Source organism: Setaria viridis, chromosome 9 (genome assembly GCF_005286985.2).
Source record: "Setaria viridis chromosome 9, Setaria_viridis_v4.0, whole genome shotgun sequence".
Lineage (NCBI taxonomy): Eukaryota > Viridiplantae > Streptophyta > Magnoliopsida > Poales > Poaceae > Setaria > Setaria viridis.
In genome coordinates this window covers 47,960,002-47,981,024 of record NC_048271.2, presented here as the reverse complement: position 1 = coordinate 47,981,024, position 21,023 = coordinate 47,960,002, and the positions used below count along the sequence as shown (strand labels likewise).

Here is a 21,023-nt window from a genome sequence, read left to right as displayed (position 1 = left end):
GCCGAAGTTGGGGAAGGAGAAAATTTTGATGCTGTCTGCTGAGCTGCTTCAAAGCGCCAAGGTAGTGTGTAACTTCTCCGAATCTATGTTTCGGAGAATATCTGGAGTCGCTATTGACAACTCAAGAAAGGCATGCTTCGAACGAACTAGTAAAGTCGTTCCATTTCATGCTATCAGAAACATAAAATTGGGCAGCCAGATTGCCATCAACTGCAACCGATGAATCCCGTAGCTGCTTCACTGTTTGCATACCAACCAATTACTACCATGCATCTTAGCCGGGTGACGAGGCAATTTATTAAGCTTGGTACTTGGTATCGTTATGCATCAGACATCATTACACGCAAGGTAAACCGCGAATGTACCATGCGAATCATGCCAGAGTCAAGCTACAGTGTACATGTTTACAACGACAGTACGACACACCGATTATACTCTGCAGAAACCTGAGACACATATCAATAGCTATGTTCAGAACATATAGGAGCACGGGTATTCATCTGTTAAACAGTCATCAGGCAGAACGGTTGTGCGCTAATTAGCCGCAGCAGGATCCACAAGCAGGGAGAGAACCTGAAATTAGCATCGATGGTTAGAAAACAGAAGTTCACAGTGGTTAAATAGGGTGAGGTAGTCCAGAAATTGAACACATACTGTGGTCATTGGATCGAATGTCAGACAGCGTGCGAGGACCACGGGAACCACCTCCGCCAAAGCCTCCACCACCGCCGCCTCCACCGCCATATGGGCCGCGCCCACCACCACCACCGGGTCCACCATCCCATTTCTTACCAGAGCCATATCCTTTCCTGTAGTTGTCTGTTTTTTCCACCTAGAAGGACCAAGCACAACTATTAGGCTCTGTTTTCTCAAATTGAAGTACATCCAACAAATGCAAAGTAAGCAGTTAATGCCCGGCTTACTATTACTTACTGAGAACATTGTGAGAAAGAAGACTCTGATGAAGTTCACAACAGCACGAAAGAAGTCAGAGATTATGCTGAGTCGCCATATAGTCTGCTTGTCTTTCACAACACCTGCAAAGAAAGGCCACATATTAGATTAGTGTACAGCTGTGTAAGATACAGAAAAGGCAATTCTCCTCTGTGTGCACGTGTTGCTGTTGCCCCTTTTGAATCCTAACAGTTGAAATGGAATCATTCCTAACAATTTCAAGAACCTTTGTTGAATTCTTCAAAAGTGAAGAAAATAACTTCCTGCTTCATCCTACAGAATTGAAATACCTCTATCAACCTTGCCAAAAGTTTTTTAGGAATGAATTGGAAACTGTACAAAATTAGACAACCATTTGAATTTGATGCAACTATCCGATGTGGTTTATCCAAACAAATGCATGTTGCTCAAAAAAATTATGAGCAGACTGCTTGCGATTTGATGCTAGCAGGACAAAATATCCTGATCCTTCGATGCTTCACCAAAATGAATCACTTTCTTCAACATGATTTCTTATTACTCCCTACTTTCTATAGCCTCGATGTCCAAAACCACAACATTGATTTTTGCAGAGAAAAATCAATACTTAAAAACAGGTTTAGAAAATGCAACCTCAAACTTTCCACTTTTCTTAAACAAGACATTATCTTACTGCTTGTTACAAATCATTTCCTTTAGATCTCAGTTGAAAAATCTAAAGAATGATGTTTCCCGCGACTAATAGCAGAGGTATTCAGATCCTTTCCATTGATATTAATGACACAGGCAAACACCACCAACGTGTCTAATATATTAGGGAGCCATGGACAATTATGAATATGGTCGAGTGATAAGATCAGTGCAAGAGAAAACCAACTATCACTACTAAGCACCAACATCCAAAAAAGGCGCCAACAAGAACCCCCACATGGACTATCCTTAATTATGCTGGTAAGTTACTAAATTCAAATCCCATACACAGCATATATTTCTATCCTTACGCCAAGGGAAACATTTCAGTTTTCTCCATTTTCTTCTGAAGGAAGAAGATTGAACCATGTATAATCACCAGGCACCAGCATGCACGCAATATTAGATATACATAAGAATCCCTTTATACGTGCATGACAAAAAAAACGTACACGTGATATCTTTTTCTGTGTTTTGTTTTCTACAAGCCTCGCTGGTACGTGCAGCAGTGGTTTGTCAGAAAACATCCTAACAGTTCTTGACCTCGAAGCACAGCTTATCAAATTTGCAAGGCACCTCAACCTATTCCTTGCCTAACTTTTTAGCAAGAAAAAAAATCTGCACTTTCATAAAAAACAAACACATATAGCAATCTTGATAACACACTAGAGTGATATAATTGCATCTTTTGCATTCTAACTCCAAAACTTAAAGGAAATAGCTCGGCGTTTTCTGAGGGGAAAAAACTCAGTATTGCTAAAATCCAAAAAAAAATCTAACTTAACAATTGCGCTTGTCCTCAAAATATCAACTACTCCTATATTATCAAATTCCTACAATCCTAATAGCTACCTTTTTGTTCTGAGAAACATCAGTAACACTAGCACCAACATATGACCAGAAAGATACTAGTAGAGAGGGACTCAGTGCCTCTCCGAGAAGGGTCCTGCCTTCAAGTTCAGCTGTAAAACTGGAGAATTCTGCTCCCATTCTTGTCTACATGACGTGGTACATGAAATCAAGAATGAAGGACGACCGCACAAACAACGAGTTGTTCTATCTAGCCATTCATCATGATGCCTCAAATAAACATAAGTTGACAGCACAGAGCTATGTCATCCAGTAAATTCTAAAGCTGAGCTGAGCACCGCAATCAGTAACCCCTGGCACTGAGAGTTATTATCTACAGTTCCAACGCCAAAGGGCCTGGTTGTCGTTGAATTGGGGAATCCGAATTCCCCTTCATTCAAACATCTCCTAGCTGGAATTTCCAACAGAAATTACACTTGATTTCCAGTGATTGGGGAAGAATTGATCATTCATAAAGAATCATATCGTCCTGCTGAGCAGGAAAACATGGGCAAACATCCATTCTATGGTCAAAGACTTCACCTATGCATCTAGTCACGAAAGGTAAGAGATGGCAGCATGCTGTATTCGCTTCTCTAGGGTCCCAATCTATAGGATTACATGCTCAACTCACACAACATCTACCGATAGAAGGTCATAAGAACAATCACGATTCAATCGATTAACAGATCCGACAGGCACGCGAACCCACCAGCACAGATCATACATGAGCAATTCCATGAACGGATCTCAAGGATTGGAGTATTCCTTCGGAAATAGGATTACCTCTCTCGACGTAAGCCATGGTCGCCCTGGATCCCCTTGCCGCCCTCTGCGATGGAAACTAGGATGGCGTGTTTTGGTTCGGCGCGGGATAATAAGAGGTGAAGGGACAAGCCAAGGGGATTCCCGAACCTTCCTCGTTGTGCGTGGAGACCGCCAGAGGGCAGAGGTGCTTACTCGTGAGGCCGATGCGGTCGGGACTCGCAGTAGACGAGCGCCGGTCAAGGTCAACCAGACTCGACGCTCCAGCCTCAACCTGTGCGGGTGCTGTGGGTTGCGGCTGCCGGCTGAGCGCCTGACTCACGTCACGTACTAGGAACCTTTGCGACAAAGAAAAACCATGAATTAGGATGTGTTTGATAACACCCTCCTAAACTTCAGTATAATTACAAAACTAATTGTACAGATGGAGTCTAATTCGCGAGACGAATCTATTAAGCCTAATTAGTCCATGATTTGACAATGTAGTGCTACAGTAACCATTTGCTAATGATGGATTAACTAGGCTTAATAGATTCATCTCGCGAATTAGTATAGGGGATCTGCAGTTAGTTTTATAATTAGCTCATGTTTAGTCCTCCTAATTAGCGTCCGAACATCCGATGTGACACTCCTAAAGTTTAGCACCTCGTATCCAAACACCCCCTTAGACATAAGAATTTCAGTGGGTACCAATTACCAAAAAAAGAATTAATGATTTTAAGGCTATAGAGGAAAAAATCGAAAAATGAGACGGTTGATGTGCAGCGTGACAATGGCAACGAAATGATAGGAGCACCGGCAAAAAAATAATAGCGAATTACTAGCAAGGAAGGTTGGAAAAAGAACAACATCTTCAACAGAATAGATATATTTGGAAGGGGTAGTTGGAAGGGAGTTAGAGCCTTCTATGATGGTGCGGGCGGCCGGACGCCATATGTATATTTGGAAGGGGTAGTTGGAAGGGAGTTAGACCCTTCCATGGTGGTGCTGGCGGCTGGATGCGCGAAGGAAGGTGGTGGCACAGGGATGGCGTGGCGGTGGCTCGAGCAGGAAAAGTTCGGCGCATGGTGGTTGTTGTTTCCACTGTAAGTTCCAAGTTTTAGCAATCCAGTGTTGAATTGGTATATTTGGGTCATGGAGAGAGAAATTTAGGTTATGATCTAAAATAGCAATCCATATAGTAGGTATGCTGTTGGAACAAATTTTTTTGTTATTTTTAGATATTCTGATAGTTTTTAGTATAGCAATCTGGTTTAGGTAAACTGTTGGAAGATGCTCTAAGCAGTGGCAGAGTGGCAGAGGGAGATGCTATGGACAGAGAAGGAGCATAGGATGAGGGCACCGAGGTGTTGCTCGGGCACTATGGACTGAGAAATAAGAAGATTAAAGGAGTAGAGCCAAAGGACCTAATTGGTTACCTGGAGGGACCTAGCCTCACACCAGTGAGCCAGGCCGCTCACAGCCAGGCTGCAAGCATGCATCACCTTACGATTGGTGGCATGTTTTGATGTAGTATGGCTCAGTTTAGCCCTTAATTACTTTAGTGAGACCGCATGCTCCACTGCACAAGCTAGGCTCCACGGAAACGTCCAAAATCCCCGTATCCCGCGAGCCTAGCTGAGGGACACGATTTGCATCACGGGAGCCAGGCCCAATACCTGATCCATGCATCCAATCATACTGAACCTGCATCTCGCGAGCCTGGCTAGATGCAGCCTAGCTAGATGCAGTCATGCAGGCATCCAATCAAACTAAAAAAAGAACAGAAGCATGTATGAAATATGAAATGTTAGTATGGTTAAGTGGTTTAAACATAAATACGGAGAAGAGGTAAAAGTTTCAAATGTAATCTAGAACCCTCCATATTTGAATTATTATATCTCTATATATATTCTTCTTGGTCGGCATTGACCTTCTAGGATTAATGCTTAAAATTATATTTAAGCGTATTAAAATGGTTAGTGCGTAGAGATACTAGGACGCTACCAATAACGGTGGATGATCGGGAATGGATTAGGACCTCTAATCGATGGTTCATCATTCATCAAAAACGCTTTAGCTAGCTGGCCAGTGGTAACAGCTCATATTAAAGATGAGAAGAAGGGTTAAAAGAATCAGAGACTTTCGGAGAAAATAAAATAGAGATTGCAGATGGGGACTAACTTTGAAAAAAAAATCAAGGCAGAAATGCAGCAAAGAAAATCGAGGAAGACCTTTAAGAGGAAAAAACATTTGATTACTCGTAACTATATATTACCGCATACGTTAGAATTTACACTGCTGTACATCTACATATGTCAGCAGTAAGGCATCTTGCTCAACCTGACTCTAGAAATTTGAGAAGATCAAAGACTCACAAATAGTCCCTAACCCTCCCCCGACACCCACACACACACCTTGAAAGATGAAACACACCAATAACAAAAGAAATCAATTGCCATAAGCTTGGGAAACTGCTCGATCAAGTTAAAAGGAAATGATTTCCAGCATAAATCAAGCTAAGTGTTTTTATTCAGAAGAAAGTAACACAACGAAATCTAAGTTGCAAGTGGCGTTAAGTGTTGTGTGTATATATACTCACACTCATCCTCCACTAACTAGCCTAGGTTCAATTCCTTGCTTGATCAAGGAAGATAATTCTGATGAACATATAGCACTGCCATAAAGTCGAATCCAAATATCCAATATTCTGAATGATTACCAAAAAGGTCGGTAGATAGTTCATTAGTAGTAGCCGACTGCATCTGCGTATGTACCGTGTTTCACAAAAATAAAAACATAGCCCTTTAAAACTTTTAGGGACTTTTTTTATTTTCCAAAAAGAAACAATAATCTTGCAATAAAAGATTAATTCCTATCACCTTTATTTCTTCTGTCTTTTAAATACACTATATAAATATATATACTTATATACGTGCATACCCCTAACACACGCATGTCTTCCTGTGTACACTATAAATTCAGCACCTCCTGTGTCATCTCACGTGGTAGGAATGCTTGTTGAACCGTTCGTCTTGCGCCGTCGCCCAAGCAACGAAGACATGCAACTCTGAGAGCTATAAAGTGCCATATTCCTTTGCTATTCTCAACCAAGAGGACACCTACTCCCAAACAATCCATCTTACTCATGCAACTTCCATGCAAGTCGATGGGGACACCTATGCACGTATTCTTTCCTGAACAAATCCATTAAGATCACAACAGCATCCCTTATTTTTCCTCTCGATCCTCTGCATCCAAACCGAACCCCTGCTGATCTCGCCCTCCATGGAAGAGAAGAGGAAGCTGCAGTGGCGGCGAGGGCGCGATGGCATCGTGCAGTGCCCGCACCTCTTCTTCGCGGCGCTGGCACTGGCGCTCGTCGTCGCCGACCCGTTCCGGCTCAGCCCGCTGGCTGGCGTCGACTACCGGCCGGTGAAGCACGAGCTCGCGCCGTACGGGGAGGTCATGGGCAGCTGGCCCAGGGACGACGCCAGCCGGCTGAGGCGGGGCCGGCTGGAGTTCGTCGGCGAGGTGTTCGGGCCGGAGTCCATCGAGTTCGACGGCGAGGGGCGCGGGCCGTACGCTGGCCTCGCCGACGGCCGCGTCGTGCGGTGGATGGGCGAGGAGGCCGGGTGGGAGACTTTCGCCGTCATGAATCCTGACTGGTACGTGCCTTTGGAAATTAGTTCCGAAGACGTTTGATATGTTACTTGCATTCTTGGGTACATTTGATCTGTTAATCGCAGGGCATGCACTGACACAATGTACAATTTGCTATTTCTTGGCAAAGGTCAGAGAAAGTTTGCGCCAATGGAGCGAACTCAACGACGAGGACGCAGCACGACAAGGAGGAATTCTGCGGCCGGCCGCTCGGCCTGAGGTTCCACAGGGAGACCGGCGAGCTCTACGTCGCCGACGCGTACTATGGGCTCATGATCATCGGCCGGAGCGGCGGCGTGGCGACCTCCCTCGCGAGGGAGGCCGGCGGGGACCCGATCCGGTTCGCGAACGACCTCGATGTCCACAAGAACGGCTCCGTGTTCTTCACCGACACGAGCATGAGATACAGCAGAAAGTGAGCAAATAAGCCAAAGCACTCTGGCTAGTCTCTTCGGCTGAGTATAAATCTTTCTGCATTTCTGCTGAAAAAGAGTAGCTGACCGGTGGTAGTTTTGCAGGGATCATCTGAACATCCTGCTGGAAGGAGAAGGCACCGGGAGGCTGCTCAGATATGACCCAGGAACAGGTGCCGTCTCTGTCGTTCTCCAGGGGTTGGTCTTCCCAAACGGCCTGCAGATCTCAGAGGACCATCAGTTCCTTCTCTTCTCCGAGACGACAAATTGCAGGTTAAAAAAAATGTGAAGCTGATGCTGATGAACCTATTAGAAGATTCTAACAAGCCAATGGCTCCCACTGACACGGTCAAGTTACACAATTTCTCCTTGCCCAGGATCATGAGGTACTGGCTGGAAGGCCCAAGAACGGGCGAGCTAGAGGTGTTCGCGAACCTGCCGGGTTTCCCCGACAACGTGCGCTCCAACGGCAAGGGCCAGTTCTGGGTGGCGATCGACTGCTGCCGGACGCCGGCGCAGGAGGTGTTCGCCAAGCGGCCTTGGCTCCGGACGGCGTACTTCAAGTTCCCGCTGACGCTAAAGATGCTCACGAGGAGGGCCACCACGAGGATGCACACGATGCTCGCGCTCCTCGACGGCGAGGGCCGCGTCGTGGAGGTGCTCGAGGACCGGGGCCGCGAGGTGATGAAGCTGGTGAGCGAGGTGCGGGAGGTGGGACGCAAGCTCTGGATCGGGACCGTGGCGCACAACCACATCGCCACCGTCCCCTACCCCCTGGACGACTAAGAGATTTTGAAAAGCTGGGTGCGCATTCCGCGCACCATGCCACCAGCACAGGAGCTACGTCATCGTGCTCCGACTGTGCCTTCATCGGGCACTACCCCCTGGACGACTAGCCACACCGTGCCGGGTCCCTTTGTTTTCAAAAAATGGTTCCTAGTATGTGTACGTTTAATGGAGTGACTGGTCATCGTGCCGTTTGTATTTGCCATAATAATGGACAAATTCGGATCGAATAAGATTAGCCGTTGGTCTAGCAGTAACATTATTACACTACGGAAGTCTGAAATGGAATCGGAAATCGATCGATTTGTCCAAAATGTATTTGGGCCGAATCAGTTATGGACTTGTTGCTATGGGCCTGCGAGTTGGGCTTGGGCTCGGTCTGCCTTAGCCGACATACTTTTTTCGAGTGAGAAAAACCGACCTGAGCCGCCCGCACCACCAAATAAACCGAGCGTCGTCGGCTCGAGGGGAAGCGAGCCACAAACCGAGCGGACGCCATGGATCGCGAGTGGGGCTCGAAGCCCGGCAGCGGCGGCGCCGCCTCCGCCCAGAATGAGGCCATCGACCGGCGGGAGCGCCTCCGCCGCCTCGCCCTCGAGACCATCGACCTCGCCAAGGACCCCTACTTCATGCGCAACCACCTCGGCAGGTAACCCGCCCTAAACCCTAGCTTCCTCCCCGAACTAGCGCCCGTCTCGATTCGCTTCGATCTATGCGCTGACTCCGCTCTGTTTTGGTGCCTGCGTAGCTATGAGTGCAAGCTTTGCCTGACGCTGCACAACAACGAGGGGAACTACCTGGCGCACACGCAGGGGAAGCGGCACCAGACCAATCTCGCCAAGCGCGCCGCCCGCGAGGCCAAGGACGCGCCCGCGCAGCCCCAGCCCAACAAGCGCAAGCTCGCGCCCCGCAAGTCTGGTGCGTGAGAGGAACACAACTTTCGCTCTCCTTTGTATTTCCCCCAATTCAGCTGTCTGGAATTTAGCTGCAATTTATCAGCAATTGTTGTAAATCCGAGTAGTAGTACCAACTATCATCTAGGACGCTCTATTTAGTTCCCCGGCTGCTTGAACTTGTTTGGTTCAATCAAACAGAAGTCTGCTACTGCGCTAGGCTTTTTCAGACTGTTTAGAGGGCTTATCCGGGGTCTCTTTTATTTTGGTTATTATGGATGTTGACTCTTGGGTGTGAAATTATGATCACATCAAGTTATCAGCCAATAGTTAGTTCTTGTAAGGATTCCATGGTGCTTCAGGTTCCCTCTTGGTGTAAACCCAAAGCCTGTTATTACCTTTAGATATTCACCGCATGTTTGGGTGTTGCATGCTGCGCCTCATGTGTATGGGTGCTTCAGCTTTAACTTTATCCATCCAACTATTATGCTTTGCATCCTGTTTTTTTCCTGATAATTTCACTTAATACAATAAGAGGAAGAAGAAAAAAGCTGAATGTGTTTTTTAGTTGTCAAGAACAACACGTACAATGTAGTTGGTGAGCTGTGATCATTATGTCTACAGTAGCCTAGCCTTCATTTGCCATTTCATATTTAGATATGCTGTTTATAATTTTATCCTTCGTAAATAACACACTTGGTGATTGTTTGCTACTTTTTTTTTACTATATTGTTGTTGCCCTTTAGTAGTACCATACACTTTCTGTAACTTCAGTTGTCCACACACAATTTGTGTCTTCTTTTGGCAGCTGTTTTTATAACTCTTTCCTCCCTTTCCAGTTAAGATCGGGAGACCTGGTTATAGAGTAACCAAGCAATATGATCCTGACACCAAGCAGCACTCGTTTCTTTTTGAGGTGAGTATTCATTGTGTTTGCATTATTTACCAAGTTTTCACATGATTGACTGAATAATACAAAATGCTGAAATTTTATTTAATTTCCAATCTGCCCATATCTACTCATAATGTTGATGTATCTATTGTCATGTCATGTTATTTAGGCTACCTAACAACTTTCACATGCCAAGGATCTTATTAGTTCCAGTTTGCATCTTCAAGTTCATTGCATGTGCTAGTCTGCTGTTTACAAGGATTGCTTCTACAAACCAATACTTATTTGAAATTCGTCTGGTGATAAGGTTGGCTCATAGTCATTGTCAAACTAGCATATGTGAACTATTGATTCGCCAAATTAGGATATTCAAAGTAATGGATATTTTACCAACTGTCCAACTCTGTGTTCCTTGACTACTCTTCCTCTGAAACTGTTCAGGTTTGGCTTTAAAAGTATTAGTTTTGATGCATTTGATTGAATAATAGAATAATATCAGAAGATGCTAACTTGTAATTTCATCTACTGTTTAAATAATCTTATACAATGGAGTGCTAACCTTTGACATTTTTCTTTTTAGATCGGTTACCCTGAAATCGAAGATAATACCAAGCCAAGACACCGTTTCATGTCGTCATATGAACAGGTAAAGCTAATCTGAGCATGATGAGGGCTGACACATCTGCTTGAACAGTAATATGCTGCATTAATGTTTCTCGTGTACTAAAATATGCTTTTCTTGTTTGTACAGAAAGTTGAAACTTGGGACAAGAGGTATCAATACCTACTTTTTGCAGCAGAGCCCTATGAAATCATTGGATTCAAGGTAATTTCTCTTGCAGAGCTGGGGTGTTAGGGCGTCTGATCCACTTGCCAATTAATATTATTAACACCGTTGATTGTTGCAGATACCAAGCACAGAGATTGACAAATCAGCAGATAAATTCTTCTCTTATTGGGATCCTGACAAGAAGGAGTACCTGGTTAGTCCTTTTAATAAAGTTTTTAACTTGAATTTAGCTGGCTTTCTAGCAATCTTGGTATGACACCTAAAATTTGTGCTTTTGGTAACAGCTGCAACTGTACTTCAAGCCAAGACCGCCGGAAGTTAACAAGCCACCACCGGCTCCTCCTGGGACTTTGCCTAATGGGACCGGAGGTCCTGGTGCTCCACCACCAAGGCCACCGGGACAAGCTCCACCACCCCCGCCACAAGTCCCACCGCCTCCTCATGCACCCCCTCCTGCACCTATGGGAATGCCCCCAAGGATCCCTCCACCACCAATTGGCGGTGCTCAACCTCCCCCACCTCCGCCACCTGCAAATGGTCCTCCACGTCCAATGATTCCGCCGCCACCTAACTTCACTCCTGGAGCACCACCACCGCGCCCTCCAATGCAAGGTTTTCCTGGGCAGCAGCAGTAGTTGACCTGAGTTCCAAGAACTGGTGTCAGTCTGCAAGAGTTTAGCGCCTGCCTAGATTGCCTTATTGTGTATTTCAACTCAAAACTTTGTATGTTGCCATATGCGCTGCGTGGTTCTCTGAGACTATACCGATAGCCTATCAGTGATAGGTTTGAATTTTTGTATGCGCTTTTAAGCTAAGTACCTGTTATCTGAAATAGAATGTGCTCATGTACTCTATTTCTTGGATCTCATCTAATGTTGTGCACTGGGCCTTTCTGGATGAGCAGAATGCACTTGGCCTTTTTAGAGTTCTGTAAAGCTTAGTGCAGGCTGGTCGTATAGCAAATGGTGTTCCTAATGATTGAACCATTGAGCCAGCGGCAAATCTCTATTGGTGTACCCTTCTCTCATGTCTAATAAACGAAATTGAAAATCATAAACCCCACAGAGTGGACTGTGTCTAGCAAAACGAAACTGAATCATAAACTCGAAACTGATTGGACCATCAAGCTAAGATGAAAAACCAAAACAAAAAACCAAACATGGGCTCCTTTGTAACGCACTCCCCAGCACTGCCGAGGCATGTGGCACTCTCTGGGTTTATAGATGCATAGAACTTTTTCAAGTAATAATTGGAAACATGTGGTAGGATCTAAGGTTCACTGTGCATAGAAAATTTCCAATTGGATTGAATTCCCTCACTTTCCCTACAAAATAAGCAGCACTTCTTGCATAACCATAATAATGAGTACTTCCTCCGTCCCAAATTATAGGTCGTTTTGGCTTTTTTAGATTCATAGACTTTATTATACACTTAGATATACCCTATGTCTAGATGCATAATAACATCTATGCATCTAGAAAAGCCAAAACAACCTAAATTTAGAGGAACACTAGCTAAGTGCACAAGCAGGTGTTCTTACCCTGATTGATTAAGACAGGGCACCAGGCCGGTCGACATGCAGCAGTGACAAAAAAAACAAAAGAGTGCACTCGAACATCAGATCAGCTTGCGATGGCCCAAAATGCCCAATACATTTCTAAAGGATGCTCGTTCATTACAATGTTGTCTCGTTCAAGAGGTTTGAAAGAAAAGCCCCTTGAAAATGAACGTTCTGCTATCTAAAACTCAGATCCGATCTTCAGAGCTCTTGTGAAAATTGGTGCAACCGCGCAATTCATCTACTTCAGTTTTTGGTTTTGGATAGCTTGGCACAATATCTTCTCAGGCTCTCAGCAGAGTCAGTTCTGCTTTTCGTGAGCCACTCGGTGCAAAGGGGAGGCAGCAGCACAACTACGACTCACTCCTCCAGATGTTGGCCTGTACAAATAATCAAAACCAGTAATGAGATAACTTCACATCGCAGCATAAACAGCAATGATGCCAAACATGCATGAAAAAGGCAACAAGACACTTACAATCCAACGAAGACTTTAAACGCGTCATATGTTGCCCACTGTGCTCCTGTGAGAGTACCGACCATAATAATACGAAGAGGAAGGCCACGCGTGAAAAGGCCCCACATTCCAAGAGTTCTTACAGCCTGGAAGTATAATGCGTTGTTCAGAAGCCAAAAGTAAAGAAACAGTTCAGTAAAATTATTTATTGATGGTATAGAACAATAAGATCTGATATTCAGATAAGCATAGTTGTGCAAGCTACATTTTTGGCATGATTTGTAAACAATATAGTTCACTTTGAACCTTATTCTTTTGACATAGGACTAGTAGCTTACATCTGCCACTGTGGCTCCTTGTGCATTGTTGAGGAAAGACACCAGGTTATCTGCAGGATGAGATATAGCAGCACAGAAGACCCCAGCAATATACCCCCCTGCAAAGCTCACTGCTAGCTGGAGTGGCTTACTGCATTGGTCCTTTGGCTTTGGCACTGCATGCTTGTAGACCATCTCGACAATGGTTTCAAAGCAAGCAAATTTCATCATAGTGTCTGCAGGGTAGTACGCAAAGTAATTAGGCTGCACAGGTGAACACAAGGCAGATTACCTAAATGGCTATGTTTCCTGCAAATCAATTTATTTATCCATAAACACCATACTTGAAGATTGTCTTCTGTTATTTTCTCTTAGGAAGAAAATATCACAAACAGTTGGTGGCATACTGCATACTTTTCCTTATTGAAATGGATAGCTCAGTAATAACCATAAAAGTACAGCAGACCAAATAAATTGGAATCTGGTACATACTTTAAGCTCTAGTAAAGTCATTGGGTCTTTTGTCAACAGCAGCTGACCTAGATTTATATTGCAAGAGTACAATGAATTGCATTGCATGGGTCACAAAAACCTGTTACTACGATAATTTATCTACTCAGAAATTTTGTTTCGAAGTATTTTGGCAACAACCTCAGGGGCAAGCAGTGAAATCAAGTAGGTTCACTCGTACAGGACCATGTGCTTCAAAGAGGACTAAATTACAGAAGTTTGGTGCTGATCACTATAGAAGTACTGGATTTATATAAGTCAGCAGCGATGGATCCTTAACAAGCAACTACAATGGCAAAAAGATAACTTCTAATAAGACATTTTGACTTACAGGGAACTTGACGACCCCAAAGAGGAAGCAGTCCTTTGTAAAGCCTGAAATTTGCACATAGTGTTAAAAGGGTGTTGTTCTCCAAAACCTTGAACAAGATTAATTGCAACCCAAATTATACAAGACTTGCAGTATCTATACCCAAAGGCACCTTCGCATTGGACAATCTTTGGAAGCCCATCGGTCAGGCACCGAGCAAACCCCGGCTGTGTCTGGACTCGAATCTTGACAGCCTCCATAGGGCAGAGAGCCACATCCGCAATCACCTCAGCAGACGCCGAAGCTGCAAGGTAGATCAATGTCTTCAACCTTTCAGCATTGTCGGGACCAGCAATGTCGGAGTAGCACTTCTTGAAGAACTCGTAGAACCCAAACTTGCAGGCTCCCTGGCAACTGTACCCAACCAGCGTGGCCATCCAGCCCTTGAAGAACCCACCAAGGCCTTGCTCTTGGAGCATGACACCAAAGCCAGACGGAATGTCCCTGTACTTGCTAGGATCCACCTGATGAGGGAAATAACATCGAAGCAAGCAGCAGCTCCATTAGCCATTGAGCCATCAGCAGGGAAGGAAATTCTCGCTCGCAGTCACGGTCTCACGGACCTGCATGTTGCACTTGACGAGGTCGAGCGGCGTGACGGCGAGGTGGGTGAGGCCGGTACTGAGGATCCCGCCGAGGGCGCAGGTGGCGTAGAACAGCGGCGTGTGCATCTCGATAACCTGCCCGATCCCCTCCACCCTCTTCCCGACCGCCGCCACATCTTCCCCCTTCCCGCAGCGGCCGCGGAGCGCGGCCTCCCACCGCCTCCCGAGCTGCTCCGCGTTGGCGGCCAGCGCGGCCATGACGCGGTCGAGGGGCAGCGCGGCCGGGGGGCACCCGGCCTTGTCGCGGCTCGCCATCTCGGAGGCACGGGAGCTTGGGGTCCGATGTGAGAGCGTGGGCGAGGGCCTCGCGCATGGTAGGGAGGGGTGAGGGTTGAGGGGGTTGCGGCGAAGGCCGCGTGGGTGCCGCGGCCTCCTCCCTTAGCCTTTAGCTCAGGAGCAGCTCGGAGCTCTCGCAATTGGCAATTCCCGTCACGAGACCGGACCGCGCGCACCGGCGGCGGCGGCTGGCGAAAGTGGCGTGCTCCGCCAACGCGCGGCTGCTGCTTTTCCTTTGGGCCGCGGCCTCCGATGCGAGGATGGGGTGGGGGCGGCGGTGTCGCGGGGCACGGGCACCGGGCACGGGCACGGGCACGGGCACGGCAAAAGAGTTTTGAGTCCACACGGCTGGGGGGGTGGGGGACTCGGGGGGACTGGGGGGCTGGACGGTAGGCCCGAGCACGCCGGGGATCTTTTGGCATATCCGGGCTGGGTTTCCCCCCGTCCGCACCGGAGAAAAAGATGCGACGCACGGCGGAAACGAGGAAGACACGTTTGCGAATTTTCTCGTGGCGAAGTGCCATCGTCGTGCACCGGCGTCTCAGCGCATCGGAACCACATGGTTTGGACTTCGAAATTTGAATGGCTTTGGTGCCTCACGTGTCACGTGTGTTAACTTGCTTGACCTGCAGACCTTTTTTGAATCTGACAATGTAGTTTGATTTCGCTCCTCTTTCCATTCCAAATTGCTCGTGCAGCTGACCGGCTAATTTGATTTTTTGACTGTGTGTACTCATGGTGATAGCTGAAGGCTGAAGCCATGAAGTCTCCGCGACAGCATAAACTGCAGGCGAGTAAACTGGAAGCTGGAGCAAGGCCTCAAAAACTGTCCCCATATCCATCACGCCGGATGCGAGGCCCAAAAACACTAATCAGGCCTCAAATATGCCCAAGATGGATGGCAAGATGACATGGGCTGGACAAGGTTAGTACGAGGATCAAACAGATGAACTAACAAACGGGGACGATCAAGAAATGCCAGCCAGGTTAGCGCATCTAGGACTCACGACTAAAACTCTCGAGTCTTCTTTCCCCTTTGACAACAAAACAACATGTTTCTTATATTCGAGTTAAATCTAGGAAAAAGCTGCAGCACGCATGGTCTTCTTTTCTATAGGCGAGAGCGGCAATAGAAAAGGTGATTCCTCCTCCGCCGCCGATTTGGCCGGTGCTTCGCCTCCGGCGTCCTTACCGGCATCGGAGAGCATGAGGACTGGATGGTCCGCGGCGGATCCGTGTACATCAACTAGGTATTGTAGTCAATCTTGTAGGATGAGGTTCCTGGTGGCTCTCTATAGCCGACCGGTTTTTTTGTTCCTCCAGGGTGTTTCCAGCGATGGCTCGTCCTTCGGTCGGTGATAAATCTACTCCTTCCGTTCGTTTTAGTTTTTTTAATCCATAGATATCAAGATACGGAGTATAGTATATGTTTAGATACATAATAATATCTATAAATTTAGAAAAGTCAAAATGGCCTACAACTTGGAACGGATGACGATGTAATTTTTGAATTTTTTTCAGAGGTACCTTGGTAAAGAACTAAAGATGTACGTGTACATGAAGTAATAAAATGCAACCTGGTTTTTAAAAAAAAGAGAAACGCATGCCAACATCCTTAAAAAAACAAGAAGAAATGCATGCCAACGAAGTCAACAATGTGAATGTGTGTACCTCTGGACTCTGGTCCAGCTAGACTAGTGCTTCGAGGGGGTAGTTATCTACTGTTACCGTAAAAAAACTAAACCGAAATAGAATATGACCGGAATGAGAAATTAGAATCCCCTGGTCAAAGTTGCTCGATGCTCACAGGAGTTGTTCGATGCACAGATAGTAAACGTGCGCAAGCTAGCTTAGCACGCGTTCACGCAACAAAGCATGGTGTTCGATTGCGCGGCCGCGGCTTACACGGAGTGCGATCGAGAGCAGCTTAAGCGCCGCGCCGGCGAGACGCCCTGGCTCGTATGCGGAGGTATGCCGCAGTGGTGCGCCGCCGCCGTCCGCGGCTAGCATGGACGCGACGCTGAGCTTGTTCCTCAACAGACATCGCTCCGTGCTCCGTCCAAGCACAGGTCGCCGCGCACCGCTGGCGTGCTGCCGGCCTCGAAGAACACCGCGGCGCGGTGTTCTGTGGCGCTTAATGCAGCCGTGCCGCCGCCTTCCCGAGATCCACTGCACGCCGCCGCGCACGCTCGCTCGCTTGGCGCGCCTGTCCAGCCGCCACGCCGCAGCGCACCTTGTCCGCCGCCCAGCCGTCTGACCCGTCCACCGGAGCACGCCCAGCCGTCCGTCGAACTGCGTGCGACGCCGCGACGTCGTCCCACCCCCGCGTGTCCGCGTCGATATGATGATCAAGGCAATCGATGGCACCTTCTCCCTGGGAGGCTGGAACACTTGGTGAACTATTCTGGGCCCAAGAAAGCGGGCGGTGGCGAGCGTGTCGACAATGGCGCCGGCCAGTCGGACCCCAGGGGCGGACGGTATTTCGTCTACCGTCCGGGGGTGGACGGTAAATGAAATACCGTCCGGGGGTGGACGGTAAATGAAATACCGTCCACCCTGGGCCTCTCCTGAACGTTGCATCTGGCTCGTGCGGTCGAGATCTGCGCGGATGGTAGCGAGGCTCTCCCCGCTTTGCTCGCGGAGTCGCACGACGCGCCGCCTGGCGTTCCCCGGCTTCGACGAAACGCTGAGCTCCTTCCTGTCCATCTGGAAGACTGCAAGTAAAACAATGGTCATGGATTCTGGAAAATCGTATCTTGCTCCTGCAGCCCCAGCGCGGCACGTAGCGGCGCGGTCGGCGCCCGTGCCGGCACCGGCTGAACCGCTGCACGGCTGCACCCGGCGTCCGCGACGAGCTAGAGGGAAGACGTGGCGGCGGCTGCCAGCATCCAGCGTCCGTGAGCAGCACGCCGGCGATCTCGTTCGCTGCCGCGGCCGTGTGCTGTTGTGCACGGCCGTGGCGCGAGGCGCCGCCGCCCCCTTTTGCTCGCCTAGCAGTAGCTTCCTCCCGTGCCGCATCTTGAAGGGCGCTTCCGATGCCGCTCGAATGCCGATGTCGAAGCACACCGTGGTGATCCAGCGGCCCGATCATGCTGTCGTGCTATCGAGATCGGCAGTCCATCTGCCTGGGCGAGCATCTCCACCAGCACGCGGGCGCTGCGTGCACCACACCCTCGCTGTCGTCCCCCGTACATGCTGGCGCCGAGCCGCGCCGCCGCGACGGCGTCCACCGGACACGCCGATGAAGACAAGCGATGACACCTTCTAGCTGCGACTCTGATCTCTGGAACACGTTGCGAACTTCATTGCAGAGGACGAGCGGCTTTAACTTTTGTTCTCGGCATCGTTAAGTTTTGGTGGAGCTGATGGCTTCAAGATGCCCATGCCATGATGGCAAAGACGGCATGGGCTGGATCTTGAGTGTTAATCAGCACAGAAAGAAGGCCGTTGGGACTTCAACACCAAAAAAAAATAATAAAGACTACAAAATCAACATGAAATGTTTTTAGGTTCTCCCTAAAAAAACATTTGAAGAGAAGAATTTTCGCCAAATTTTGAGCATTGATCAGGCTTTGCGGCACAGAAGGTAACCTTTTGAAGTTCAACGAAATTGGCCACTAGAGTCAGCAACTCTCAACCTTTTGGATTTTAACAGACCAGCGAAATAGCGCGAAGCAACTAAACTTTTTACAACTGAATGAGCAACTCTAAAACGTCCCGGCTGAAGGTGCAGAATCGCTCAGGCGAAGCACGATTAAACTAGCGCGTAAGCGGGCTCCACGAGGAACGAGTCGATGTAGTCAAACTCCATCCGGTCCACGCCACCGCTCGCCGGCGCGATCCCCACGGGCTGGAACGCCCCCTCCGCCGGCGAAGACGGCATCGACATCGGCGGCGGCGCCCACACGGACGCCGACAGCAGCCGGCGCGCCTTCCAGCCGAGCACGATCCTGTTCGGCGACGTCTCCTCCATCGTGTACCCGTCGTTGAACAGGCCGAGCAGCAGCCTAGCTTGGCTGTGGTTGAAGCAGCTCAGCGGCACGGCCCTGAACCCGTTCCCGCGCATCCACTCCCCCCACCCGGCCCTCGCCGCCTCGCCGTCGCCGTCCACGGCGCGATACGCGCGGCTCACGGCGCCGGCGATGTTCGGGGCGAGGATGGCCCGCTCCACCAGGCCCCGCACCCGGCTCTGCGTCGGGAACCCGGCCTCCAGGGAGTCCCACACCGCCGAGTAGCGGTGGAGCTCCTCCATGAACCTCGCCACGAAGCCGCCACCGGCCTCCTCGTCGTCCTTCTCGGGTTCCCCTTGGTCCTCCTCGACCACCGTCACGACCTTGGCACCGAGCGTCGCCATGCCGGCCAGGAAAGACGCCACCGAGCCGGTGGGGCGCCTGATGGTGGTGGTCGCCGCGGCTTGGTTGAGCACGCAGTTGGCGACGAGGGTCTCCCCCTTGACCATGCGGACCGTCGCCGGACGGAACCTCTCGTCGGAGTCGAGGCGGCACTGGCCGAACGAGAAGGGCTGCCCGATGGACGCCGCGAAGGCGGCCAGGCGCCGGCCTGCCTCCTGCACCGCCCGGGCGCCGCCCCCGCCGCCCCGGGAGACGGCGGTTATGCGCAGGTGCGGCGGCGGCACGCCGTCGGGGCGCGAGATCATGGCCTGCATAAGCGACGCCCACTGGACGCCCTCGGCGATGTCGTAGTCGACGACGTGCACGCGCCGGTCGCCCGCCACCGCCTCGAGGATGGCCTGGTTCGCCGTGAAGTGCCCGAACTTCATGTACGGCGACATGTCCTGCAGCATCTGGAATGCCGTCAGCACGTCGCCGGCGTGCTGGTGGTGGTGGCCGTGGGACGCAGCGGCGGCCTGCCTGCCGGCTCCCCCGGCGGGGTGGGAGCCGTCGAGGAGCCCCTGCAGCGCGTCGGTGAAGTGCGCGGCGAGGCGCTCCATGTTGGAGACGGCGGCGCTGTCACCTGTGTGCGAAACCATCTGCTTGAGCCGAACCAATATCACCCGCGCCAGCTCCCGGCTCTTGTGCGGGCCGGAGAGCGCCTCCGCCGCCGCCATGAGCAGGTGGAGCAGGCGGAGGCCCTTCTCGGGGCAGTCGCCCTGCGCCGCGTCGCCGTCGTTCACAGGCGTGCCCGGGTTCGTCGTGGTGGTGCTGCTCGGGGCAGAGCCGTTGGAGCAGCAGTACACCTCGTCCGGGAACATGGCCGGGTGGAGGTCGGCGGCGCCGACGAGCGTGTCGTCGCAGAGCATGGACTCGATGAGGCCGTGCAGGTCCTGGCCTCCGTCGTCAGGATAGAACGAGCCCCAGTCTGCCACCGGGGACAGCCCATTCCACGCGTACATCCCCATGCCGTCGTCCAGCGACGGCGACGACGACGAGGTGGTGGTGGAACTGCAGCCGGAGAACTCGAGGTCTCCGGCCACGTCGTCCATGGTCACGTCCATGGCCTGCGCTTGCGCCCTCTCCCCGTAGGTGATGTCGTGTGGAGCTGTGCTCTGGTTTGGTGTTCGCGAATGTTTTGGCGCGTGGGAACAGGGGAGGATGGATTGGTAGGAAGGGAGCAGGGATTTGCCGAGTGACACAGGGGGAACGGCCTTTTTTATAGACGGATGGCACTAACCATTCTGGGCGCCGGGACCCGGACGGACCGGCACTGCCACGCTCCATTGGAAATTACTATCAGACACCGGCATCTCAATTCAATTGGGATTAATATATTGGATAAGGAGGATGGGATTTTAGTTTTCTCATGAAACCATACAAGATTACCCTTAAATTTTGTCCACTGTCAGGTTTTCTTGATTTTAGTGTTATCGTGGTAATCTATAGGACCTAGCAGTCAAGAGGTGCGACTGCCTTATCATTTGAGCAAACCACCGTTGCTGGCATAGCATTTCAGAATTTTGTCAAACTAAATGGTATAACCCATCTACTTATGAGGTTTCTTACCGTGCTTAAAGGTTTCAGGATTCAGGAGTTACATGAACTATGACCTTATGTATCAAATCGATAATTTGGCTAAGAGGAAGATGTCTGTGATTTAATTATGACAAAATTGACAATAATTTCTTTTGGGAGGTAACAGGAAGACCAATAGTCCAATACTATGTTCTTTAATTTATGTCAACACTTTCCCCTCATGGGAAAAAAACTTTCTTTTGCGTGGTAATAATATGCTGATTTTTCCTGCAAGAAAAATATTATTCAAGTTGTTAACGTTAAGAAGGGGTATTGCCCACAGAAAAATATTAAGAAGGGGTAAATTT

General features: G+C 49.3%; 5 protein-coding genes across 6 annotated transcripts; 2 read left to right on the top strand and 3 right to left on the bottom strand.

Moving 5' to 3' along the window:
- Window positions 1-274: 274 nt before the first annotated feature.
- On the bottom strand, window positions 275-3,529 carry LOC117837588 (uncharacterized). 2 transcript variants are annotated; one of them, XM_034717293.2, is made up of 5 exons: window positions 3,259-3,529; window positions 1,181-1,227; window positions 934-1,037; window positions 655-832; window positions 275-573 (listed from the first exon to the last, which is right to left on the bottom strand). In XM_034717293.2, exons 2-5 carry the CDS (start codon window positions 1,224-1,226, stop codon window positions 539-541), a joined length of 363 nt encoding a protein of 120 aa, XP_034573184.1. In that variant the 5' UTR covers window position 1,227; window positions 3,259-3,529; the 3' UTR covers window positions 275-538. The 2 variants fall into 2 exon arrangements, with proteins under 2 accessions (XP_034573184.1, XP_034573185.1); XM_034717294.2 differs by lacking the exon at window positions 1,181-1,227 and having other exon boundaries at window positions 3,259-3,515.
- Window positions 3,530-6,233: 2,704 nt separating this feature from the next.
- Window positions 6,234-8,335, top strand: LOC117838700 (protein STRICTOSIDINE SYNTHASE-LIKE 13). The gene is made up of 4 exons (XM_034718829.2): window positions 6,234-6,884; window positions 7,010-7,294; window positions 7,398-7,565; window positions 7,670-8,335. Exons 1-4 carry the CDS (start codon window positions 6,505-6,507, stop codon window positions 8,076-8,078), a joined length of 1,242 nt encoding a protein of 413 aa, XP_034574720.1. The 5' UTR covers window positions 6,234-6,504; the 3' UTR covers window positions 8,079-8,335.
- Window positions 8,336-8,520: 185 nt separating this feature from the next.
- Window positions 8,521-11,507, top strand: LOC117838702 (uncharacterized). The gene is made up of 7 exons (XM_034718831.2): window positions 8,521-8,727; window positions 8,827-8,996; window positions 9,811-9,887; window positions 10,444-10,509; window positions 10,615-10,689; window positions 10,772-10,846; window positions 10,938-11,507. Exons 1-7 carry the CDS (start codon window positions 8,576-8,578, stop codon window positions 11,286-11,288), a joined length of 966 nt encoding a protein of 321 aa, XP_034574722.1. The 5' UTR covers window positions 8,521-8,575; the 3' UTR covers window positions 11,289-11,507.
- Window positions 11,508-12,280: 773 nt separating this feature from the next.
- On the bottom strand, window positions 12,281-15,044 carry LOC117838701 (mitochondrial phosphate carrier protein 3, mitochondrial). The gene is made up of 6 exons (XM_034718830.2): window positions 14,429-15,044; window positions 13,968-14,329; window positions 13,827-13,870; window positions 13,007-13,221; window positions 12,690-12,814; window positions 12,281-12,591 (listed from the first exon to the last, which is right to left on the bottom strand). Exons 1-6 carry the CDS (start codon window positions 14,723-14,725, stop codon window positions 12,513-12,515), a joined length of 1,122 nt encoding a protein of 373 aa, XP_034574721.1. The 5' UTR covers window positions 14,726-15,044; the 3' UTR covers window positions 12,281-12,512.
- A 3,235-nt stretch (window positions 15,045-18,279) lies between these two features.
- LOC117840088 (protein NODULATION SIGNALING PATHWAY 2) lies at window positions 18,280-20,531 on the bottom strand. The gene has a single exon (XM_034720544.2). The coding sequence runs from the start codon at window positions 20,199-20,201 to the stop codon at window positions 18,501-18,503; it is 1,701 nt and encodes a 566-aa protein (XP_034576435.1). The 5' UTR covers window positions 20,202-20,531; the 3' UTR covers window positions 18,280-18,500.
- Between the last annotated feature and the right edge of the window lie 492 nt (window positions 20,532-21,023).